Source organism: Thalassophryne amazonica, chromosome 10, assembly GCF_902500255.1.
Source record: "Thalassophryne amazonica chromosome 10, fThaAma1.1, whole genome shotgun sequence".
Taxonomy (NCBI): domain Eukaryota; kingdom Metazoa; phylum Chordata; class Actinopteri; order Batrachoidiformes; family Batrachoididae; genus Thalassophryne; species Thalassophryne amazonica.
Window position 1 is genome coordinate 42494741 of NC_047112.1, and position 25468 is coordinate 42520208.

The 25468-nt window shown below is 39.9% G+C and overlaps 1 protein-coding gene across 1 annotated transcript in view; it reads right to left on the reverse strand.

Moving 5' to 3' along the window:
- Nucleotides 1–685: 685 nt before the first annotated feature.
- LOC117518096 (vitellogenin-1-like) overlaps nucleotides 686–25468 on the reverse strand; it is a 42726-nt gene continuing 17943 nt past the window's right edge. The window contains exons 10-35 of the mRNA XM_034179158.1: nucleotides 24363–24520; nucleotides 21634–21799; nucleotides 21411–21536; nucleotides 21288–21324; nucleotides 14684–14865; nucleotides 14376–14587; nucleotides 14195–14292; nucleotides 13988–14112; nucleotides 13807–13908; nucleotides 13591–13710; nucleotides 13322–13505; nucleotides 10473–10566; nucleotides 10197–10382; nucleotides 9972–10101; nucleotides 7969–8170; nucleotides 7461–7879; nucleotides 7328–7372; nucleotides 6814–7017; nucleotides 6195–6337; nucleotides 5976–6111; nucleotides 5781–5901; nucleotides 5520–5700; nucleotides 5340–5428; nucleotides 1882–1976; nucleotides 1550–1715; nucleotides 686–1056 (exon numbers count right to left, since the gene is read on the reverse strand). Of these exons, the coding sequence (XP_034035049.1) occupies nucleotides 878–1056; nucleotides 1550–1715; nucleotides 1882–1976; nucleotides 5340–5428; nucleotides 5520–5700; nucleotides 5781–5901; nucleotides 5976–6111; nucleotides 6195–6337; nucleotides 6814–7017; nucleotides 7328–7372; nucleotides 7461–7879; nucleotides 7969–8170; nucleotides 9972–10101; nucleotides 10197–10382; nucleotides 10473–10566; nucleotides 13322–13505; nucleotides 13591–13710; nucleotides 13807–13908; nucleotides 13988–14112; nucleotides 14195–14292; nucleotides 14376–14587; nucleotides 14684–14865; nucleotides 21288–21324; nucleotides 21411–21536; nucleotides 21634–21799; nucleotides 24363–24520 (3900 nt within the window). The 3' untranslated portion in view covers nucleotides 686–877. The remainder of the gene's footprint in view (nucleotides 1057–1549; nucleotides 1716–1881; nucleotides 1977–5339; nucleotides 5429–5519; nucleotides 5701–5780; nucleotides 5902–5975; nucleotides 6112–6194; nucleotides 6338–6813; nucleotides 7018–7327; nucleotides 7373–7460; nucleotides 7880–7968; nucleotides 8171–9971; nucleotides 10102–10196; nucleotides 10383–10472; nucleotides 10567–13321; nucleotides 13506–13590; nucleotides 13711–13806; nucleotides 13909–13987; nucleotides 14113–14194; nucleotides 14293–14375; nucleotides 14588–14683; nucleotides 14866–21287; nucleotides 21325–21410; nucleotides 21537–21633; nucleotides 21800–24362; nucleotides 24521–25468) is intronic.

A 25468-nucleotide genomic window follows, 5' to 3' on the forward strand; every position in this document is an offset into this window, starting at 1 on the left:
CCTTAGCCGCCGGACTACATGTGTTTAGGGGGAGCCGACACTCTAGCAAACCACGTGTTGCTTGGCAACGCCACACTCATGGGGTCACTTAGACAAATTTCACATCCAGCTCGAAGTGGTCGTCTGCTCACTATTTTAGTGCTGACAGCACGAATGGCCACACATTTTGCAAATTGTTACATCAATTTTTCTCAATGAGACAGTTACTTTTTTAGAGTGTATGTTTAGAAATACAAACTTTCTGTTGATTCTTCGGCTTTGAACCCACAAAAGTGACCCAAAAGAGACACTCTAGTGGAGTTACTTGTTTTTTCCCCCTTTTTGTTTGTTTTAATTCACTGCTGGCTGTCTGGAACAGCAACACCCGCTGCTCATTGAGGAGTAATTCATGCTTTAACATCAGTCTCCTCAAGTCTCTAATAACACCAGGAAAAGTTGCTAGATTTCTTGCTAATCGCTTTTTTGAAAAAAAGTCACTGGAGGGGTCTGAATAGTTGCTAAATTTAGCAACAAAGTCGCTGTTCTTCTTCTTCTTCTTCTTTTTCTTCTATGGTGTTATGATTAAATGTGACTCCATTTTGTGTGTAAAAGTAGCGAAAGCAATTTTCTCATTTCAGTCAAAAAACACTACTCTGAGGGCTTTCTTCGGATGTTTATTTACAATTACATTCAAATCACAGCAATGTACAGGACTGCCAGAAGAAATGTGATATTTAGGCACAGGCAGTGCATTTGCAGCTGAGGTGGGCATCGACCTTATCCATCAACACAGTGCTCCTAGCTGTGATTTGCTGACGGCCACTTGGTGTAGAATCTGCACATTAAAAACAAAAGAAATTAGCAACCATGGAAGTTGTCTTTAAATTGTCATGTTCTTTCAGCTGTCTTTTCTTGTAGTCTTACCAGCAGAATTGCAACGGAAGGCAACAGTGACGGGTGTGGTGCTCACTGGGTTGCACCCGGGCAAGCAACGCATCACAGGATCAATAGAGGTGCATGTAGAGCCCTGGGTGAGCTGCTTATCTGGATTCACATGCTCAAGCTTCATGCGACATTCTGTCACAAAGCAATATGGATAAATAAAAGTCAAGTTATGTGGTCATCATATATGGAAAGTGACTGACTGGTCAGGATGGCAAGGTAAAGGTTGCATCTCACAGCTATATTAAGAGCTAGACCTTCAGCAGTTAAGACATTGTTAAACATATCCTGTAATATACTTGTAGGACAGGGGTGGCCAAGTTCGGTCCTCGAGAGCCACCTTCCTGACACTCTTAGTTGTCTCCCTGCTCCAACACACCTGAATCCAATGAAAGACTCGTTAGCAGACCTTTAATGAGCCTTTCATTGGATTCAGGTGTGTTGGAGCAGGGAGACAACAGTGTCAGGAAGGTGGTTCTTGAGGACTGAACTTGGCCACCCCTGTTGTAGGATAAATTCATGTGATCCTAACATAAGATGAGATAGGTGTTTCATACTGCCTCTGGTAGCTTGTATTAATAGATGATGGGAATTTAAAATGTTGGTACAATAAAAGCTATTGTCTCACCAGTGCTGTCCTGGCAGTTTTCAGCTTGTAGAATCCATGACTGGGCATAGATGACTTTGTTTTTGGTCAGTTGTCCATTGGGAATGCGATACTCCTGTCTGACTTCACCATCACTCCTTCCACAGATTCCACATGTTTGTCCCTTCATCCAGTCTACAACTTTAATCTGCATGGATGGAGGAATTGGGAAGTATAGAAATTTGCTAAAAAGTAAGAGCTCTGGAGAGTTTTACTTGGCAGATTTTAAGAAAGTGTTCAGACAGAAATGGCTCAAACAGACTTTCATAATGTTCAATTACAGAAAAAAGTACGTCTAAAACTAAAATTGTTACCTTCCACGAGTCCTTGGCAAAGTAGACTTCTTGAAGACCATGGCTTGGAGCATACACAGAGATTCCTTCCTTATTTGGTTTGACGTTGATGTGTTCTGTAAAAAGAGGAGGTTCATGATTATTGGCTGCAGACAATTTCAAATGCAAGTTCTTTTTTTTCAGCCTCTGAGTGCTTTCATACGTAATTGTGTCACTGACTCATGGATTCATTTATCAATTAAGTAAAAACAATCAGAACGATTGCCTGCAAACAAAGCAATCATCAGTCCTGAGTAGAGCATTCAGAGTCTTGATTTTCAATGTTTTAATCTAACAACGGTTGTTAAAAACGTGAATTCATCCACTATCTGTATTATAATAGCCAAGTGGCCTCTGTGTGCGTGTATGCATGACAGTGTATGACTTCGATCACGGAGAAACTGAGGAGAGCTGACATTTGTTGTTTGGTATGCTTATGTGTTTTGGGTCAAGGATGAATGCTGCAAAATAGAAAGTTGATAGGACTAATATTTTTGGAGAAATTAGCAATATTAGATAACAACAGTGAACAATGGACATTGTGCTACAATGCACCAACGGAGTTTGGGGTTTTAAACATTATTGTGGGTCATGTTAGTTTAACAGTGTTGTTAGTCATTACTAAGCCATTACTTAAAAAGCCATCACTTGACCCAGCTGTCTTAGCTAATTATAGGCCAATCTCCAACCTTCCTTTTCTCTCAAAAATTCTTGAAAGGGCAGTTGTAAAACAGCTAACTGATCATCTGCAGAGGAATGGTCTATTTGAAGAGTTTCAGTCAGGGTTTAGAATTCATCATAGTACAGAAACAGCATTAGTGAAGGTTACAAATGATCTTCTTATGGCCTCAGACAGTGGACTCATCTCTGTGCTCGTCCTGTTAGACCTCAGTGCTGCTTTTGATACTGTTGACCATAAAATTTTATTACAGAGATTAGAGCATGCCATAGGTATTAAAGGCACTGCGCTGCGGTGGTTTGAATCATATTTATCTAATTACAATTTGTTTATGTAAATGGGGAATCTTCTTCACAGACTAAGGTTAATAACGGAGTTCCACAAGGTTCTGTGCTAGGACCAATTTTATTCACTTTATACATGCTTCCCTTAGGCAGTATTATTAGACAGCATTGCTTAAATTTTCATTGTTACGCAGATGGTACCCAGCTTTATCTATCCATGAAGCCAGAGGACACACACCAATTAGCTAAAGTGCAGCATTGTCTTACAGACATAAAGACATGGATGACCTCTAATTTCCTGCTTTTAAACTCAGATAAAACTGAAGTTATTGTACTTGGCCCCACAAATCTTAGAAACATGGTGTCTAACCAGATCCTTACTCTGGATGGCATTACCCTGACCTCTAGTAATACTGTGAGAAATCTTGGAGTCATTTTTGATCAGGATATGTCATTCAATGCGTATATTAAACAAATATGTAGGACTGCTTTTTTGCATTTGCGCAATATCTCTAAAATTAGAAAGGTCTTGTCTCAGAGTGATGCTGAAAAACTAATTCATGCATTTATTTCCTCTAGGCTGGACTATTGTAATTCATTATTATCAGGTTGTCCTAAAAGTTCCCTGAAAAGCCTTCAGTTAATTCAAAATGCTGCAGCTAGAGTACTGACAGGGACTAGAAGGAGAGAGCATATTTCACCCATATTGGCTTCTCTTCATTGGCTTCCTGTTAATTCTAGAATAGAATTTAAAATTCTTCTTCTTACTTATAAGGTTTTGAATAATCAGGTCCCATCTTATCTTAGGGACCTCATAGTACCATATCACCCCAATAGAGCGCTTCGCTCTCAGACTGCAGGCTTACTTGTAGTTCCTAGGGTTTGTAAGAGTAGAATGGGAGGCAGAGCCTTCAGCTTTCAGGCTCCTCTCCTCTGGAACCAGCTCCCAATTTGGATCAGGGAGACAGACACCTTCTCTACTTTTAAGATTAGGCTTAAAACTTTCCTTTTTTCTAAAGCTTATAGTTAGGGCTGGATCAGGTGACCCTGAACCATCCCTTAGTTATGCTGCTATAGACTTAGACTGCTGAGGGGTTCCCATGATGCACTGAGTGTTTCTTTCTCTTTTTGCTCTGTATGCACCACTCTGCATTTAATCATTAGTGATTGATCTCTGCTCCCCTCCACAGCATGTCTTTTTCCTGGTTCTCTCCCCTCAGCCCCAACCAGTCCCAGCAGAAGACTGCTCCTCCCTGAGCCTGGTTCTACTGGAGGTTTCTTCCTGCTAAAAGGGAGTTTTTCCTTCCCACTGTCGCCAAGTGCCTGCTCACAGGGGGTCGTTTTGACCGTTGTGGTTTTCCGTAATTATTGTATGGCTTTGCCTTACAATATAAAGCACCTTGGGGCAACTGTTTGTTGTGATTTGGTGCTATATAAATAAAATTGATTTGATTTGATTGATTTAGTGTTATTCAATTATTGACTTTTGTAATGGAATTGGTTTAGTCAATTTAGTTAAGTGTCATGTTGCTGTTACCATGCGTGAAAAGTGTAGTGCGTTTGATATCTTCTGCCACCATTTCTGTTTGTGGATGTGTAAAAATAAAAGCACATGCTTGCGGCAAAATGCAGAAAGGGCAAAAACGTATGTGTGCGTGTGTGTACACAGAGGTTTTTGTAATTTCGATCATGGACCAACTGTGGAGAGCTGACATTTAGCGTTTGTTATGTTCATGCATTTTGGGTGAAGAATGAACACAGCCAAAATTGAACGGCGATAGGACAAATATTTTTGGAAAAACTATGGATATAACAACATTGAACAATGGACATTGATAATTACATTCTCGACTCACACATCATTGCAGCAGGGGGCAGTAAATCATCTGTATATTAAAAATGTGCACATGTGCGTAATATTATTTAGTAAGTTCAATGAAAGTACATAACAGAAATGTAAATAGTTTAAAAATACATGGATCACACAAAGTGAAAACACTGGTTTCCATTGTGGTTCATTTAAAAATCAAATGACAAAATAGTAAAATAAAATAATACTGATAATAATAAGAATGATAATAATAATAGTGTGTATATAATAACAATAACCTATAACAAGAACACGTTATAAAAAATTAATACAGTAATTAACATTAAAAATGTTGTAATTAATAAGAAATAAAAAGGGTTGAGTTCTTCTAAAAACTGTCGAGGGCTAAGGTTCTAAAAACATTTTGGGCTCACACACTATTACAACTCATTATAGAAACTTTGCATAATCTATGACCACCCTTGAAAAATGTCAGCTACCTATTTTATAAACAGTACCCAATCTATAACCCGTGGATCCCCACGGGCAACACACTAGTATACACTTTAAAGTTGCTATTTTTGCCAGCAAAACATTTCTGAAAACTTAAAAATTAGCTGCAATATTGAAATGGTTTAAATACACTGAAATAAAATTTTATAGAAACCTGTGGATTGATGGTATGGCAAGTTGGAGATTTTCTTCCCATTGATCTCCACTATTATGTCACTGTTCTTTGAGTACAGATCAATATCACTGAAGACACAGAAAAGAAACACAAAATGTAATTTACCTTTGTCAGTTTTCTATGAAAATTATGTCCAACCCCTCTCAAATTATGACTTACAAGCTAGAGATTTTCACGTTGATGTGCTTCTGTTCCATTGTATCTTTCTTCAGCAAAACCACAAATTTATGCTCCAGTGTACAATCTTGAGCCAAAACCTGGTAGCAGGACAAGGGCATCTTGTTTTTGTATGTCCTGTAGTTGAATGTCGTCAGATTGTCTTTGACCATGCTACATTCAGCTGTGAAGAAACAGTATTTCCGTCATCCTCAACACACAGTCAAGAGTCAGTTATATTCCTATAACATCCATTTGTGTTACCAGAAGTAGCTTCTGAAACCAAGGAGAAAATCTTTTGTGCAAACTGGTCATCAAAAGGTCTAAGGCGTGCGATCTGCTCAAGTGAGACTGGAAGATGTAAAGACCACTTATAGATGATCCCCTGTGTGCACAAGAATTTACAGTGAATCAAATGCAAGGTTGGACATGTGTTCAACTATGTGAGAGGACATTTACTTTAAGTGATGCCCAAACAAAGTCCAGAGTCCTTTCAGTGGCTGCGATCACTGTTAGCGAGGTCTGCTTCAAAGCGCTTTTAAAATTCCCTTGACTCAAATCATCCACCAGATATTCAGATATATAGCTGCACACCCTAGAAAATAAATTTCATAAAGATCAGAAAATGTTCTCCGTGTTTTATGGGAAGTTTAAAACAGTCAGAATAACTGTTCATACTTCTTTGCATAGTGTCTAAAGGCACTGGGGAGATTGTTCCAGCTCATGTTGAAGCGAGCTGCAGGATTGGACTCAACAAGACCCGTCTCAGCAGAGATGATGGTGCTGTATTTGTTACATTCTGGTCCCCAACTGATTCTGGTCTGTAAATAAAGATAACAGATTTAGCAGGTGTTTAGAGTAGATGCTGCAGTGAGGTTGTTCTTAATACCCCCATCACACATACGCCGATTGAGGCGCGATGTCATTACACTGTGCTCCCGTATGCATGAAACCGTTGCAGCGGCATTGTTCACGCCTGCCCATTGGCTCAATGTTTTGGTGGTTCGCTAATACGAGCTGTTCCTCTGTAATTCGCCCTGAGTTGTACTTATTCATACTATGTGTGAAGGAGCCCTTATGGTCGTCTGACAGCAGTCTGTGTCATCTACCTGTTGTCTACATACGCTTTGAATGTCATCGTGCAGATGTGGACAAGACAAGGTAGTCTGGCTGCGTTCCCTCCTGACTGCGTCCGATTATGGTAATATTTACCATTTCGGCCTGGTTCCTGCACATTCTTGCTATGTGTGACGAACAGTATCCTTATGCGTGTCATAAAAAGCTACTGGTTTCTTACTGCAATTTTGTGGTTGCTCAGCATTTCTCCATCAGCACAGATCTTCCAGTTATTCTCTTCAGCCAAGCTTTCGAATTTGAGCTGAAGTCTGCTGGTTGGCCTGTCCTTGAAGGCACCTATTTGGTATCCTTGCATCTTCTGGTTAGCTCTGACAGTACGGAAGATGATGGCCAAGAATGCATCACTGTAGTCAAGATCTTTCTTCTGTGGGATGAGTGAAGGTTAAGTCATGTAGAAAGTTCCATCAACATTGTAAGTGAAAAGTGTGTTTTATTGAGGATCTAAAAAAAAACCCCAACAACATTCAAATGGATCAAATGAGACACTGTTGCTGTTGGAAGGGCTTCCTTTTGCTGCGATGCTTCGGGAGGATTTAATCTGCAATAATTTTATAGAAAAGTCGAAGGCTTTCTTACAGAAAACAAAAAATGTATTATTATTATTATTATTATTATTAAATTGTATTATTTAACGGAATTAGACTTTAAAACATGTTGCCACAGTCTAAACTTACCTGATTGCTGTGGCTCATCTGGAACGTCTTGAGATTAATCACTTGCTGTTTGGAAGATTAAAATAATTCTGGGTTTAGTGCCACATGATGAAGTCATACCCTTGCATTGCTCCAGCAAAGTTGAGGTATTTACCATTGCACTACGAGAGCTGGAGCTTGACGAGCTGAAGAAAGACTCAAAGTTCGAAAAAGAATTGGACCTGGAAGAGCTGCTCATTGATCCAGCGGAGCTGCTGCTGCTGCTTCCCCTCCTGCTGCTACTTCTGCTGCTGCTATAACGCACATTGGGTGAACCATTTGTTTCCGTGCTGTTGCTCTTCTGACGAGATGATGACGAAGAAGTAGCGGAGCGAAGGCTTGAGCGAGAACTGCTGGAGCTACTGGAGGTGCTGTTTTTCAGACCAGGAGCCAGGATTTTCCTGAGTTTCTGCACGGCTGCTTTTCCTTCCACAGCATCTTCCTCAGTCACTCTGGGCTTTTTGATGAGCTTCTCTGCCGCTTTAGCTCCAACCTGAACCTCCATTTCCAATTTGTCAATGGCTTCTCCTTCCACTGTGTTAACGTGAAACCACTTTGGTCATTATGGCCCTGTGCATATTCTTTCTGCAAAATGCATATTTGATTACATACTCAATACTTGCCTGGTTTCACAGAGACAGCAAGGGAGTGGTATCCTGCTAGTTTGTACAGAGGAAAGTCTTGAATGAAAGCAGCATTTATTGAAGCCATTGTGATGCAGGTTTTAATCCCAACAGCTTTGCCACAATACTTTTCATAATGAGGTGCTTTAGTTTTTAGGTTGAACTTGGTGTCCTCTTGGAAAATGAGCTCTGAAGACGTAGACTGATGAAAAAAGAGAAAGAAATCCATGGTAAATGTAGTCATTGGTGGATCATCCTAATGGTCAGGCACTCAAGTTCAATTGAGGTTTTTCTTTTATCTTGACTCAAGAATTTATTTTGGTTTTACTAGCTTTTTGTTTTATTGCACCACTTTGTATCTATATTATAATAACCAAGTGGCCTCTCTGTACGTGTGTGCATGCGTGTGTATGGCTCTGATCACACAAAAAAAGAGAGCTGAAAGTTGCTGTTTGGGGTGGTTATGGATTTTGGGTAAAGAATGAATGCTGCAAAAACAAAGTTGATAGGACAAATATTTTTTGGAGAAATTAGCAATTTACCTAACCAATAAACAATGGATGCTGTGCTGCAATGCACCATGGAAGTTCGGGTTTTGAGGTTTTAAATGTTGTTATTGTGGTTTATGTTAGCTTAACAGTGTTGTTAGTGTTACTGATTTATTGTATTTTTGTAGTTCAATTCATTTAGACATTTTAGATAAGTCTCATGTTGCTATTACCATGAGTGACTTAGGTTTTAGCTAACCAGTAAACAAGGGACATTGTGCTGCAATGCACCATGGGAGTTTGGGGTTTTGAGGTTTTGTTATTGTGGTTCAGTTGGTTTAGACAGTTTAGTTAAATATCATGTTGCTGTTACCATGAGTGACTTAAGTGTTATGTTGGTACCATGAGTGAAATGTGTAGTGTTTTTAATGTCTTCCGCCACCGTCTTGTTTGTCAAATTAAAAGCACCTGCTTACAGCAGCTGTGTGTGCAACATCAATCACAGAGAAACTGTGGACAGCTGACATTTGCCGTTTGGTATGCTTGGTTTGGTATTGCCATTTTGGGTCAAGGATGAACACTGTGAAAAGGGAATGATGATAGGACTAATATTTTTGGAGTTACAGATTTTAGCTAAAAACACCGAACAATGGATGTTGTTAACTACGTTCTAGACTGACAGCAGGGGGAGATAAGTGGTGTGGTGAGTTATTTTATTTAGTAAGTTCAATGTAAGTTGTCGATGTTCATTCAGCTGCTTCCATTTTTTTATTTTGTTCGGGGTCACCACAGTGGATACAGCCAGATCCGCATTGGTAATTGGCACAAGTTTTACACCGGATGCCCTTTCTGACGCAACTCCAGTTTTACCTGGAGAAACACACACAGCCGCTGGTGTTCCAAAGAGGTCTCCCATCCAAGTACTAACCAGATCCTGCTCTGCTTAGCTTCTGAGAGCTGATGGGATCAGGCTGACACAGAGCCGACCGGCTGCAGTAAGTTCAATGTAAGTACATGATATAATTGTAAATAAGTTAAAATACATGGATGACACAAGAAAGCGAAAACACTTATTTCCATTGTGGTCCATTTAAAAATCAATTGCCAAAATAGAAGTAAAAATTAAATAAAACAAAATAATAATAATAATAATAATAGTATGTATACAACAAGAACCTAAACAATTTATAAATGCATTAAGACAGTAAATTAACAACAAAGTTACATAATTAACAGGCAATAAAAGGTGCCACCCTTGAAAAATGTCAGCTAACTATTTTATTAACGCTACCCAATCTGTAGTTTGTGGATTCCCACAGGCAACATGCTAGTTTATGTTGTAAACGTGCTATATAAATATTCTTATTAGTCATTCATTCATTTTCTACACTTGCTTATTCCATTTGGAAAGTGTATTATCGTGTAATCATAAAATCTCTATTCAGACAATTTCCACCATCCTAATGAATTAAGTAAATCTACATATTATCGTGAAAGTGCATTTTTACAGCTCACCATACTATCAGCAGCGGAAGCACTCGATGTGTGATGTGAACTGGTTTCCTTGACTACATCAGGGATAAGTGGTATTATTCTGTCAGGAGTAGCGTCCAAAATATTTCTTGATGCAGCATAAGTTTCAACACTGGAAAGAACAAAATTGCAATAAAGGAATTTTTAATCATGGCACCAAATCAAATACAACAAAGCATGATTTTCAAATCAAAATCTGTTGTGTACCGTATAGCAGCAACCTCGTCAGGTACTGGAACTGGCAGTGCTTCGATCTTAAAGTTGCCTTCTGGTATGTCTAGTCTGACTTTGATTTTGGCTGGAGCAATAGCATTTAATTTAACTCTGGAAATCATGGCAGCCTTCAGTTCAGGTATATTCACTCCCATCACAGCAAATGTGTTCATAGCGACACTAAAGCAGGGAATATATATATATTTCTGTTATTTAAAAAAAAAAATATTGAAACCGTAGATACACGTGTGTGCCAGAAGTTCCACATACCTTGGTTTGAGATCAGCATCCAGACCCCAGTCTGTTTTCAGGAGCTGTGCAGGCTCAATGGTTTCTGGCAGAGGTGGTGTAGCGGTGGCCTTAACTGTCAAAATGCAAATACATAAATCATACGCCACTTCTTAGCACAATACTAACAAACAAGTTGATTTTATGGTTAAAACTTATCACATATTGTACTGTGTCTTATAGGGCTGTAGGTAACTGAAATAATCTTTCAAATGGTGGAACAAGCACCAAATTGGGTAGCAATACTCAGATATTAGTCACTTGACAGATTTTCAAGATGAAAACTGGTTGCACCCCTTTATATAGCACCCCTTGGGCACATATTATGATGTTTTGGGATTACCTTTTCACTGCTATGCTGATGATACTCAGTTATACATGCTGATAACTGCTGGTAATCTCATCCACATGAAATCCTTAGAAGATTGCCTTGCATCAGTGAGAAGCTGGATGTCTAGCAACTTCCTACTTTTAAACTCTGATAAGACTGAAATGATGGTTCTGGGTCCAGTGAGACATCGACATCGATTTGACCAGTTAACACTCAGCCTAGGCTCATGTGTCATACATCAAACTCACAAAGTGAGGAACCTTGGGGTAATTTTTGATCCTGTGTTGTCCTTTGAGCTCCACATACGAGGACTGCTTTCTTCCACCTGTGAAATATAGCAAAGATTCGTTCCATCCTGTCTATGGCTGATGGTGAGACCTTGATCCATGTGTTTATCTCTTCTAGATTGAACTACTGCAATGTTCTATTTTCTGGTTTACCACAGTCCAGCATTAGGGGTCTCAAACTGGTTCAAAATGCTGCTGCCAGACATTTTACATAAAGCAGAAAGTTTGACCACATTACACCCATTTTGGCATCCCTTCACTGGCTTCCTGCCCCTGTGAGATCAGATTTTAAGGTTCTGTTACTAGTCTATAAAATTGTTCACAGAATGGCACCTCCCTACTTAGCTGACCTAATCAAACCCTACGTACTGGCCCGGCCCTGTGTTCTCAGGGTGCAGGACTACTTTGTGTCTCTATCGTGAATAAAAAGTCTGCGGGTCACAGAGCTTTCTCTTATCGTGCCCCTGTTCTGTGGAATGATCTCCCTGCATCAATAAAACAGTCAGATTCTGTAGAGACTTTCAAGTCCAGACTTACAACTAAGATGCACTTATTTTCCCTTTCGTATGTCTAGCATACTGGCATAGTATGTTACTATGCTTTTTACTCTTATGAATTCATTTTATTAGGAAACTGAGCGGGCCACAGCCGCAACTTTATATATTCTGGGTCTTTTAATGAATCTTAGGGCTAGTAGCCGGCGATCACCTTCCTATTTCTTTTGTTTTTCTTGTTGCTTAATGCTGACAAATTATACTGTATTTGTTGTCTTTCTGATCCCTGGTTCTGTTTTTTCTCTTTGTTTGAGGTGTGGTTACATCCAGATATGGGTGTGGTGTTTGTTCCTGAAACCCTCCTGTCCTGTGCACCGGCAACATTTCCTGTATATTTGTTTTGTGAATTGTTTTGTAATTTCTGTCTGTAGCATGGCCCAAGCAGAGGGTCACCCATTTGAGTCTGGTCTGCTTGAGGTTTCTTCCTCAAATCATCGGAGGGAGTTTTTTCCTGGGGGTTGGTAAAGTTAGACCTTATGCCTGGTTCACACAACAGGATTTTAAAATTATCTGTTGGTTTCCAAAACCTGAGAGACCACACACATGGAGATAAAAAATCATAGCTCTAACAGGTTTGGTCGTACAGTGTGTGGTGTTCAGCCACACAGTTAAACAACATACCACACACAAACAGATTTCACACATGAACATTCCCAGGACAGACAGGAAATCTCGCAAAATCTCTTGAGATTAAACATGATGTCAGAGTAAACAGACAAAGATAGTTTGTGGACTATTTAAAACAGAGGGTAAAAAAAAAAAGATACAAAAAGTAAAAGAAAAGACAGTCTTTTAAAGGAGTAGAGATAGCGCAACCACCGGAAATTCTGGTAAGTCAGAACAGCTGTTTTGATTTTATTTTCCACTTTGTGCGTCTGTCACCTCACTTTGTGATTGGCTACACGTCACATTCAGCAGGCTGCGTGCTCATTTGTGGTCAGGGGACACAACACACACTGCGATATCAGGCCAAGACAATCCAACAAGTTGAATATCCCTGATTTGCGATCGGAGCGCCCCTGACATCCTTCTAAGCAGATCAGAGCGCTCTTAACACACCACACACGACAGGAATATCTGATAAGATTATCTTTAGAGACATCACAATTGTCGGGGCGCCCTTAAGATTGTTGGAAGGGGAAGATCGGGTCCGATATCGGCCTAATTATCTTGCCGTGTGAACCAGGCTTTACTTGTGTGAAGCACCTTGAGGCAACTTTGTTGTGATTTGGTGCTATATAAATGAAAATAAATTGAAATTAAAAATTGAAATTGTCGCTCTGGCATATTGAGTTGCACAGAGTCCCACCACATAGACCAATTTGGATGATCTTGATGTCCAAAAGTACATTTTTGAGTATGAAGGTTCTGTATGGGTATACAGACCCCGAGGCCACTGGAAAATCCTTTTAGAAAATGGTTGTCATTTTGAAAATCTGAATGGGCCTGAGGCACCTTGCTGCTGGCTTCCATGCATAAAAATGCTTCACTTGGCCAACAAGTCATAGCTGGTATTCCCTCACAATACAAGTGATATACCTAGTCTTAGTCTTCCTAAGTAACAGTGGATCCTCTGAAAAGATCTAGTATCAAAGCCTACTGAAATAAATTAAACTAAGCATGAATTGCAATATCTTGAAGTAGATGCTTTCTACCCACCTTGCACATCGGCAACAACCACAGCAGCAGTATGCAGACTCAACTCCATTGGTAGACCAGCAGCAGTAGGTATGATACGCCGTACCTCTGCAAGCAGCAGGGATTTAGCAAATTTAGCAGACACACCCGAGAGCATAGCCTTTACAGCATCTGTCATGGAGGTTAGCACCTTTGTATGAGCAAGCTGTAGGGAAAAAAAATAATCACAACTATTAGGTTTTCCCATCAATGGCTTAAAAATTTGGTTGGGAATTTGTCACGTGTCATACCGCAATGGCCTGCTCAATCATGGGTTTGTCAATGTCGGCAAATGCAACTTCTTGTCCAAGTAACTTGATGTAGATGGAGATGAGTGGCCTTTTGTTGGGCAGGGACTTCCACTCAAAAAGCTGTCATGAAAAGAAAAATACAATGCATATTCTTATCTAAGACCCATGAAATCCTGTTCGGTCCTGTTTATGACTTAGTGTTGTTTACTTGCTTACAGCCTTAATGATGTGTTGCATCTTGGTGATTCTGTCCACGTTACCATTGATGTTAACGTGTTTCAGAAACATCTCCTGGAGTCCCTCAGATTTTACTCCAACCTAGGAAAACACTTAGCATCACTTTCCAGTAACTGATTAGTGGGAAATAAATCTCAGAGGGCAGGTGTTTCTGTTTTACCTCCAAAACATCAGCTGCAGCTCCAGCGATGTAAGCTTTGGTTTTAGCCATGACAGACTTGGGCAGAATACTTACAGAATCGCTGATGTAGAAAGCGCTGACAGCAGCACCAAGCGTCATGGGATCTGAAAAGAGATAAGGTCCCATAAGTTAATGCTTTGGCAAACAGAAATCTTAAGAGAGCTTAATCCTGTTAGTTGCCCTTACAGTTATAAACGTCCATGTACATGGCCCTACTGAAACGGTAGCTCATTCTCTCTGCCCTTGGTTTCAGCAGATTGACAGCGAGTTTACAAGATCTGGCACTGGGGGGATGGAAACAACCCACAATGAGCTGAGAATGTAAGAACAAAACTGATTTTGTGTGAGGATCACAGAGCGCTCTTACACTGAAGGATGGATCGTACTTCTGGTGATGGACTTCATGTGGGAAAAAGAGAAGCTCAGTAGCTGCAGATTTTTTTCTGTCTGTAGAAAGTTTGCGACTGTATTAATCAAAGCCATTGAAGGATGTGTCTCGAACAGCATGATGCAGGCAAGCATGCGGAGCTCTGGGTGAAGATCCTTGCTCATGTACAGCTGCAAAGCTAATTCCTGGACCTGAAAAAAACAAAATTTAGCAGATGCACACATTCAATATGGAGTCTTCTGTCAAAGTTACAGTAAAATACCTGTCAGCAAAAAGAATTCACAAACCATTCTGGGCTCCTTTTTGGCAAGGTTTTTTATGGCCATGATGGCTTCAGCGTGGATTGACGTAGGCAGAGCTGCAGTATTGTTTCCAAATATGGGCAAGATCTTTGTGAGTGGTTTCAAACTCTTCGGGTGACGAGCATTCCCCAAAACTTTGAGCAGAAGGATAACTTTGTTCTGTTCTTCTCTAGCTGCGGTACAGGCTTCCTCTTGGGGCATTTTACAGATGGCTGGTAGGAAAAGTGTATTTCACATAGGAAAAATAGCAAATAACTAATATGGCATATTGTTGACAGAAACGAACAAAAGGAGGTCATGTTCAGTGAATGATTGAGAATTTCATTGTCACACCTCTTAAAAACACCCAAATATTATTTATAATTTTGTTGTGTGGGCCGCCAGAAGAGGAGGTACTGCTGGCCCACCACCAGAGGGCGCCCTGCCTGAAGTGCGGGCTTCAGGCACGAGAGGGCGCAGTCGCCTCACAGGAGCAGCCAGGGTGACAGCTGTCACGCATCACCTGCAACAGCTGTTACCCATCATCTGATCAGCAGGGGAATATCAGCAGGACGACGCCTCCACCTCTTTGCCGAGATATCGTTCTACCTGGAAGGTAACGTGCTCAGCTGACTGGTTAACAGTGATCTTTTGTGACTTTTGTGAGTTGTTTAGCTGACTCCTTTTCCAACGAGTGGTGGAGGTAGTGTTCCTGCCGTGCGGATTCCTGGGTGCAGACGCACCCACGTTTAATTGTTCTTTTGTTCCTCGCCAGCAGTACCAGGTCCGACACGCAAAGGCAGTGGCCACCTGGGAGTTCGGGACTTGGCGGCTCCAGTATTCCCGGGGTCTGGTGGCGGAGGAAATCGTGTGGTTCCGGTTCTGCTTTGGACAGACGTCTCCTATCTTCGAGCCTGCCCACACGACACCTTTTGTGATTTGGCTTTTGTCTATTGTTGTAATCTGATTGTATTTGTTGTGCCCATTCACAACAGTAAAGTGTTGTTATTTGACCTCATCCATTGTCCGTTCATTTGCGCCCCCTGTTGTGGGTCCGTGTACCTACACTTTCCCAACAAATTTATTTGATCTCAATATTTGATCTCAGTCACAGTCTCAACTGTGACTGTCTAGCGTTGGGACCAGGAGGCAGAGCTGTGGTCTTATACACCTCTCTGCAGCTTCTCTCCCCCTGCCATCCCCTCGTTGCCCCATCCCCATAGAGACGGTGCCTGCTCCCAGACCACCAATAACTAGCAAAAATCTATTTAAGCATAAAAATTCAAAAAGAAAAAATAATATAGCACCTTCAATTGCACCACAGACTAAAACAGTTAAATGTGGTCTATTAAACATTAGGTCTCTTTCTTCTAAGTCCCTGTTGGTAAATGATATAATAATTGATCAACGTATTGATTTATTCTGCCTAACAGAAACTTGGTTACAGCAGGATGAATATGTTAGTTTAAATGAGTCAACACCCCCGAGTCACACTAACTGTCAGAATGCTCGTAGCACGGGCCGGGGCGGAGGATTAGCAGCAATCTTCCATTCCAGCTTATTAATTAATCAAAAACCTAGACAGAGCTTTAATTCATTTGAAAGCTTGTATCTTAGTCTTGTCCATCCAAATTGGAAGTCCCAAAAACCAGTTTTATTTGTTATTATCTATCGTCCACCTGGTCGTTACTGTGAGTTTCTCTGTGAATTTTCAGACCTTTTGTCTGACTTAGTGCTTAGCTCAGATAAGATAATTATAGTGGGCGACTTTAACATCCACACAGATGCTGAGAATGACAGCCTCAACACTGCATTTAATCTATTATTAGACTCTATCGGCTTTGCTCAAAAAGTAAATGAGTCCACCCACCACTTTAATCATATTTTAGATCTTGTTCTGACTTATGGTATGGAAATAGAAGACTTAACAGTATTCCCTGAAAACTCCCTTTTGTCTGATCATTTTTTAATAACATTTACATTTACCCTGATGGACTACCCTGCAGTGGGGAATAAGTTTCATTACACTAGAAGTCTTTCAGAAAGCGCTGTAACTAGGTTTAAGGATATGATTCCTTCTTTATGTTCTCTAATGTCATATACCAACACAGAGCAGAGTAGCTACCTAAACTCTGTAAGGGAGTTAGAGTATCTTGTCAATAGTTTTACATCCTCATTGAAGACAACTTTGGATGCTGTAGCTCCTCTGAAAAAGAGAGCTTTAAATCAGAAGTGTCTGACTCCGTGGTATAACTCACAAACTCGTAGCTTAAAGCAGATAACCCGTAAGTTGGAGAGGAAATGGCGTCTCACTAATTTAGAAGATCTTCACTTAGCCTGGAAAAAGAGTTTGTTGCTCTATAAGAAAGCCCTTCGTGAAGCTAGGACATCTTTCTACTCATCACTAATTGAAGAAAATAAGAACAACCCCAGGTTTCTTTTCAGCACTGTAGCCAGGCTGACAAAGAGTCAGAGCTCTATTGAGCTGAGTATTCCATTAACTTTAACTAGTAATGACTTCATGACTTTCTTTGCTAACAAAATTTTGACTATTAGAGAAAAAATTACTCATAACCATCCCAAAGATGTATCGTTATCTTTGGCTGCTTTCAGTGATGCCGGTATTTGGTTAGACTCTTTCTCTCCGATTGTTCTGTCTGAGTTATTTTCATTAGTTACTTCATCCAAACCATCAACATGCTTATTAGACCCCATTCCTGCCAGGCTGCTCAAGGAAGTCCTACCATTATTTAATGCTTCAATCTTAAATATGATCAATCTATCTTTGTTAGTTGGTTATGTACCACAGGCCTTTAAGGTGGCAGTAATTAAACCATTACTTAAAAAGCCATCACTTGACCCAGCTATCTTAGCTAATTATAGGCCAATCTCCAACCTTCCTTTTCTCTCAAAGATTCTTGAGAGGGTAGTTGTAAAACAGCTAACTGATCACCTGCAGAGGAATGGTCTATTTGAAGAGTTTCAGTCAGGTTTTAGAATTCATCATAGTACAGAAACAGCATTAGTGAAGGTTACAAATGATCTTCTTATGGCTTCGGACAGTGGACTTATCTCTGTGCTTGTTCTGTTGGACCTCAGTGCTGCTTTTGATACTGTTGACCATAAAATTTTATTACAGAGATTAGAGCATGTCATAGGTATTAAAGGCATTGCGCTGCGGTGGTTTGAATCATATTTGTCTAATAGATTACAGTTTGTTCATGTAAATGGGGAATCTTCTTCACAGACTAAAGTTAATTATGGAGTTCCACAAGGTTCTGTGCTAGGACCAATTTTATTCACTTTATACATGCTTCCCTTGGGCAGTATTATTAGACGGTATTGCTTAAATTTTCATTGTTACGCAGATGATACCCAGCTTTATCTATCCATGAAGCCAGAGGATACTCACCAATTAGCTAAACTGCAGGATTGTCTTACAGACATAAAGACATGGATGACCTCTAATTTCCTGCTTTTAAACTCAGATAAAACTGAAGTTATTGTACTTGGCCCCACAAATCTTAGAAGCATGGTGTCTAACCAGATCGTTACTCTGGATGGCATTTCCCTGATCTCTGGTAATACTGTGAGAAATCTTGGAGTTATTTTTGATCAGGATATGTCATTCAAAGCGCATATTAAACAAATATGTAGGACTGCCTTTTTGCATTTACGCAATATCTCTAAAATCAGAAAGGTCTTGTCTCAGAGTGATGCTGAAAAACTAATTCATGCATTTGTTTCCTCTAGGCTGGACTATTGTAATTCATTATTATCAGGTTGTCCTAAAAGTTCCCTAAAAAGCCTTCAGTTGGTTCAGAATGCTGCAGCTAGAGTACTGACGGGGACTAGCAGGAGAGAGCATATCTCACCCGTGTTGGCCTCCCTTCATTGGCTTCCTGTTAATGCTAGAATAGAATTTAAAATTCTTCTTCTTACTTATAAGGTTTTGAATAATCAGGTCCCATCTTATCTTAGGGACCTCATAGTACCATATTACCCCATTAGAGCGCTTCGCTCTCAGACTGCGGGCTTACTTGTAGTTCCTAGGGTTTGTAAGAGTAGAATGGGAGGCAGAGCCTTCAGCTTTCAGGCTCCTCTCCTGTGGAACCAGCTCCCAATTCAGATCAGGGAGACAGTTACCCTCTCTACTTTTAAGATTAGGCTTAAAACTTTCCTTTTCGCTAAGGCTTATAGTTAGGGCTGGATCGGGTGACCCTGGACCATCCCTTGGTTATGTTGCTTTAGACGTAGACTGTGTTTCATAATTATTGTATGGCCTTGCCTTGCAATGTGGAGCGCCTTGGGGCAACTGTTTGTTGTGATTTGGCGCTATACAAGAAAAAAGTTGATTGATTTGATTGATTGATTTGAATATATTTTACCCCTGGCTGGTTATTTTTACATCCGCCAAGGACATACTAAAATCTCAGCATTTATTTTTTTGTCTGTCTGTCTGTTAGCGTGATTACGTCAAAACTACTGCATGGATTTTGATGAAATATTCACCAGAGATAGATATTAGGGCATGGAAGGCTCCACTAAATTTTTGAGGTGATCTGGATCCATATTCTGGATCAGGATTTCTGGCTCAAGATTACACTTTATATAGGCTTTCAAGAATTACGTCAAAACAACTTAACAGATTCTCACCAAATTTGCACCATAGATAGATACAGTTGTATGTAAAGGTTTGGGCACCCCTGATGATTTCCATGATTTTCCTTTAAAAGTCACTGGTTGTTTGGATCAGCAGTTTCAGTTAAATATATCATATAGCAGACAAACACAGTGATATTTGAGAAATGAAATGAAGTTTATAGGATTTACAGAAAGTGTGCAATAATTCCTTAAACAAAATTAGGCAGGTGCATAAATTTGGGCACCTCAACAGATAAAATACATCAATACTTAATAGATCCTCCTTTTGTAGAAATAACAGCCTCCAAATGCTTCCTGTAGCTTCCAATGAGAGTCTGAATTCTGGTCGAAGATATTTTGGACCATTCTTCTTTACAAAACATCTCAGGTTTGTTCATGGACAGCCCGCTTAAAATCACACCACAGATTTTCAATAATTTTCAGGTCTGGGGACTGAGATGGCCATTCAGAACATACTTGTTCCTCTGCATGAATACCTTAGTAGATTTTGAGCAGTGTTTAGGGTCATTGTCTTGCTGAAAAATCCAGCCCCGGCGCAACTTCAACTTTGTCACTGATTCATGTACATTGTTCTCAAGAATCTGCTGATATTGTCTGGAATCCTTGTGACCCTCAACTTTAACAAGATTCCCAGGACCTGCACTGGCCACACAGCCCCACAGCATGATGGAACCAACTCCAAATTTTACTGTAGGTAGCAAGTGTTTTTCTTGGAATCCTGTGTTCTTTTTCAGCCATGCATACTGCCCCTTGTTATGTCCAAATAACTCAATTTCAGTTTCATCAGTCCACAGCACCTTATTCCAAAATGAAGCTGGCTTGTTCAAATGTGCTTTAGCATACCTCAAGTGACTCTGTTTGTGGCGTGTACACAGAAAAGGGTTCCTCTGCATTACAGCATCATACAGCATCTCTTTGTGCAAAGTGCACTGTATAGTTGAACGATGCACAGAGACACTATCTGCAGCAAGATCATGTTGTAGGTCTTTGGAGCAGGTCTGTGGGTTGACTATGACTGTTCTCACCATCCTTCGCTTCAGCTTATCTGAGATTTTTCTTGGCCTGCCACTTCAGACCTTAATTAGTACTGTGCCTATGGTCTTGCATTTCCTCACGATGTTCCTCACAGTGGAAACTGACAGCTGAAATCTCTGAAACAGCTTTTTGTATCAGTCCATGATGTTGAACAATCTGTTTTCAGCTCATTTGAGAGTTGTTTAGAGGCTCCCATGTTGCCACTCATTAGAAAAGATGCAAAGAGGAGAAACATTTTCAAATGGCCACCTTAAATACTGTTTCTCATGATTGGATTCATCTGTGTAAGGAGTTCAAGGGTCATTGAGCTTACCAAAAACAATTTTGTGTTCTATTAATTAGTTCTAAATGTATTCAAATCAATAAAATGACAAGGGTGCCAAATTTATGCACCTGCCTAATTTTGTTTAAGTAATTATTGCACACTATATGTAAATACTGGAAACTTCATTTCACTTCTCAAACATCAGTGTGTTTGTCTGCAATATGATATATTTAACTGAAATTTCTGATCCAAACAACCAATGATTTATGAAGAAAAATTAGGGGTGCCCAAACATTTACATACAACTATATTAGGGCATGGAAGACTCCACTGTATTTTGGAGGTGATCCAGATTCTGGATCAATATTTCACTTTATATAGGCTTTGAAGGACTACGTCAAAACTACTTCATGGATTCTCACCAAATTTGCACCACAGATAGATATTAGGGCATGGAAGACTCCACTGAATTTTGGAGGTGATCCGGATCCGGGTTGGTGGACATCAGAAATCTGATTGCGCTTGTAAATATTTTTTTGTAACAGCTGACACAAATTGATTGTTTATTGGAGGTGGAGCATCATTTGTGAAAGAAAAACTTGAAGATCTGTGTCATTTAATGCATCAGTGATTTTCTTATCTCACCTTTAGAAACAGCATCACTCAGTTGACCATGGAGAGGCTGCAGGTCAGAATTACAATTAATGGCATTTTCTGAACAAAAAATGTAAAGACCAGTTTAAATACAATAAAATAGCATCTTTTCACCTTTACAAATTCTTCAGGACAGACAGCATTATCAGCACAGTATTTGGAAACCATGGTACCATAGCCAAGGTAGACAATCTCTTTCAGGTATGGATTTTCTGTTATTTTGTTATTGACAGTAAGTTCCTGCAATGGTTGAAATCACAGAGTCAGTTATATATTTTATACAATGTTCACTACAGTGAATGGAAACTACTGGATGTTTTGGGTTTATCGACTGTACCTCAAGAAGTTTGATGGTGTTCTTGTTTGCAAATCCCATATGCACAAATGTTACCAAACCCTGCACTGTTTCAGTAAAACTCAGCTCATCGGCCAAAAATTTCTCCTTAATGAACTTGAGAGCAGCCAAAGTTCCACTTGCAGGAATGGCATCCAAGATCCATTTTCTAAAAAGAAGAAGAAGAAGAAGAAAAAAAAAAAAACAGGAAATGACTGCCAGCACATCATTCATTAAATCCCATTTCAAGTGTTGTCACGTCCTGATTATTTGTGTGAATATATATGTCTGTGTGTGTGTGGGGGGGGGGGGGGGGGGGGGGGGGGTTGCCACAGCAAATCCAAGGTGGATCTGCATGTTGAGTTAGCACAAGTTTTACGCCGGATGCCCTTCCTGATGCAACTCCACATTACATGGAGAAATGTGGTAGGGGTGGGATTTGAACCGGGAACCTTCCACACTGAAACCAAGTGCATTAACCACTTGGTTACCACCCCTACATTATATATATATATATGACCTCTGTCATTGCCAACAAAGATTATGTTACAAAGTATTGAGTTGAACTTTAATTATTGACCAAATACTTATTTTCCACCATAATTTACAAATAAATTCTTTAAACATCCTACAATGTGATTTCCTGGAATTTTTAGGAGAACTTGCACAGTCAGGGACTGACTAAATACTTTTTTACCCCACTGTGTGTGTGTGTGTGTGTGTGTGTGTGTATATATATATATATATATATATATATATATATATATATATATACATACATATATATATATATATATATATATATATATATATATACATACATATACATATAAGGTGTTGGGCTTATATACATATAAGCCCAACACCTTAACCACAAGACCATATATATGGTCTGTCTAGTGGTTAAGGTGTTGGGCTTGAGACCAGAAGATCCTTGGTTCAAATCCCCGCTTGACTGGAAAATCATTAAGGGCCCTTGGGCAAGGCCTTTAATCCCCTATTGCTCCCGGTGTGTAGTGAGCGCCTTGTTTGGCAGCACCCTGACATCGGGGTGAATGTGAGGCATAATTGTAAAGTGCTTTGAGCATCTGATGCAAATGGAAAAGCGCTATATAAATGCAGTCCATTTACCATATATATATATATATATATATATATATATATATATATATAGTCAACAAAAATATAAACACAACACTTTTGGTTTTGCTCCCATTTTGTATGAGATGAACTCAAAGATCTCAAACTTTTTCCACATACACAATATCACCATTTCCCTCAAATATTGTTCACAAACCAGTCTAAATCTGTGATAGTGAGCACTTCTCCTTTGCTGAGATAATCCATCCCACCTCACAGGTGTGCCATATCAAGATTCTGATTAGACACCATGATTAGTGCACAGGTGTGCCTTAGACTGTCCACAATAAAAGGCCCCTCTGAAAGGTGCAGTTTTGTTTTATTGGGGGGGATACTAGTCAGTATCTGGTGTGACCACCATTTGCCTCATGCAGTGCAACACATCTCCTTCGCATCATCCGTGAAGAGAACACCTCTCCAACGTGCCAAACGCCAGCGAATGTGAGCATTTGCCCACTCAAGTCGGTTACAATGACAAACTGGAGTCAGGTCGAGACCCCGATGAGGACGACGAGCATGCAGATGAGCTTCCCTGAGACAGTTTCTGACAGTTTGTGCAGAAATTCTTTGGTTATGCAAACCGATTGTTTCAGCAGCTGTCGAGTGGCTGGTCTCAGACGATCTTGGAGGTGAACATGCTGGATGTGGAGGTCCTGGGCTGGTGTGGTTACACGTGGTCTGCGGTTGTGAGGATGGTTGGATGTACTGCCAAATTCTCTGAAACGCCTTTGGAGACGGCTTATGGTAGAGAACATTCAATACATGAGCAACAGCTCTGGTTGACATTCCTGCTGTCAGCATGCCAATTGCACGCTCCCTCAAATCTTGTGACATCTGTGGCATTGTGCTGTGTGATAAAACTGCACCTTTCAGAGTGGCCTTTTATTGTGGGCAGTCTAAGGCACACCTGTGCACTAATCATGGTGTCTAATCAGCATCTTGGTATGGCACACCTGTGAGGTGGGATGGATTATCTCAGCAAAGGAGAAGTATTTAGACTGGTTTGTGAACAATATTTGAGGGAAATGGTGATACTGTGTATGTGGAAAAAGTTTTAGATCTTTGAGTTCATCTCATACAAAATGGGAGCAAAACCAAAAGTGTTGCGTTTATATTTTTGTTGAGTGTATATATATATATATATATATATATATATATATATATATATATATATATATATATATATATATATATATATATATATAGTATTACACATTGTAATTGTAACACAATTTGTGAAGATATTTGTTCTCTGTTGCTCTAATAAAGTGGTGGTTGCTTAAATTTAGTTCATTCCTGGAGGGAATGTACTGTATAATTCCCTGTAATTGTGGCTTCTCACATTTGTCCTTTTCTTTGTAGTAGTAGTAGTAGTAGTAGTATTGGTAGTCATACAGTATTGTTTTTCATGGGTATAACAATGGCATAAGAATAAACTTTTTAAATACAAATTAATTTAACAATTTTAGGAGTTTGCTTATATTTTCCTTACTTCGATGAATAATCATTTGGTCAACAAGCATGCTCGCTTGTTGCTTTCTGGAAATCTCGCAACATTGCCCTTTTCAAAATCACCAAGCACTAAACATCACCTGAAGTTGGCTTTATTCTTTTTTTGCCTCCAGATTGTTTCAAGGTTCTCAGAGCCGGCTGAACGAAGGAGCTGAATAAGTTCCAGAAATTTCTGAGGGGCGTCTTCGTGGGCTTTCTCCATGTTGGTGGACATTAGATGATCCACAGTCTTTTCAATCTGTAAACACAGATTTTAAGTGGAAGAAATCAAGTAATTATTTTCATCCATTTTTCCACTTGTTGATACTCTTAAAGCTTGTTACCTCCACCAACGAAGTTGGAGGAGGTTATGTTTTCACCAGTGTTTGTCTGTTTGCGTGTGAACAGCCTGGGGCCCACAGTTTTTCATATATCATTATGAAGTTTTTACTGAAGACTCATATCTTGATAGGCAAGAAGTGACTCAATTTTCAAGGTCATAGGTCAAAGGCAAAGTCAATAAAAATCTTGGAAAATGGGAAAAATCCCTATCTTTAACATTGAACGAATTTTTTAAAATTCATACCTCTGTCAAAAAAGATCAAACCTCTTTCATAATTGACAGTGTTATGTAGGATGGTATCCTTTATTGACTGACATAGTTTGACCCAGATCTGGCCCAGATTGCAGATTTTGTGGCCATTTAAATTTAACATTGAAAATCCCATTTAATGTATATTTTACATTATATCTTAATCAAACGTGCCCCAATCACGCTCATATTTGAGAGCGAGGTGCAGACTGGCACTTACTATCACCTGCCAAAGTTTGTCTCTCTTCCAGTTATCAGTTGGAAACCAAGTGCCAAAACGTAATGACAAATTGTGCATAACAAAGATAACCAATGTTCTGTTAAACTGAAAAAGTTTGAAAAAAGGGTGACAACACCACGCACACAAAAAAAAAATCACTCATTGCTCATCTTCAACCGATTATTCAGGATCGGGTCGTGGCCGTGGCAGGGGACCCCAGACTTCCCTTTCCAGGGCCACATTGACCACCTCCGACTGGGGGATTATGAGGCGTTCCCAGGCCAGTGTGGAGATATAATCTCTCCACCTAGTCCTGGGTCTTCCCCAGGGTCTTCTCCCAGATGGACATGCCTGGAACAGCTCCCTAGGGAGGTGCCCAGGGGACTTCCTTACCA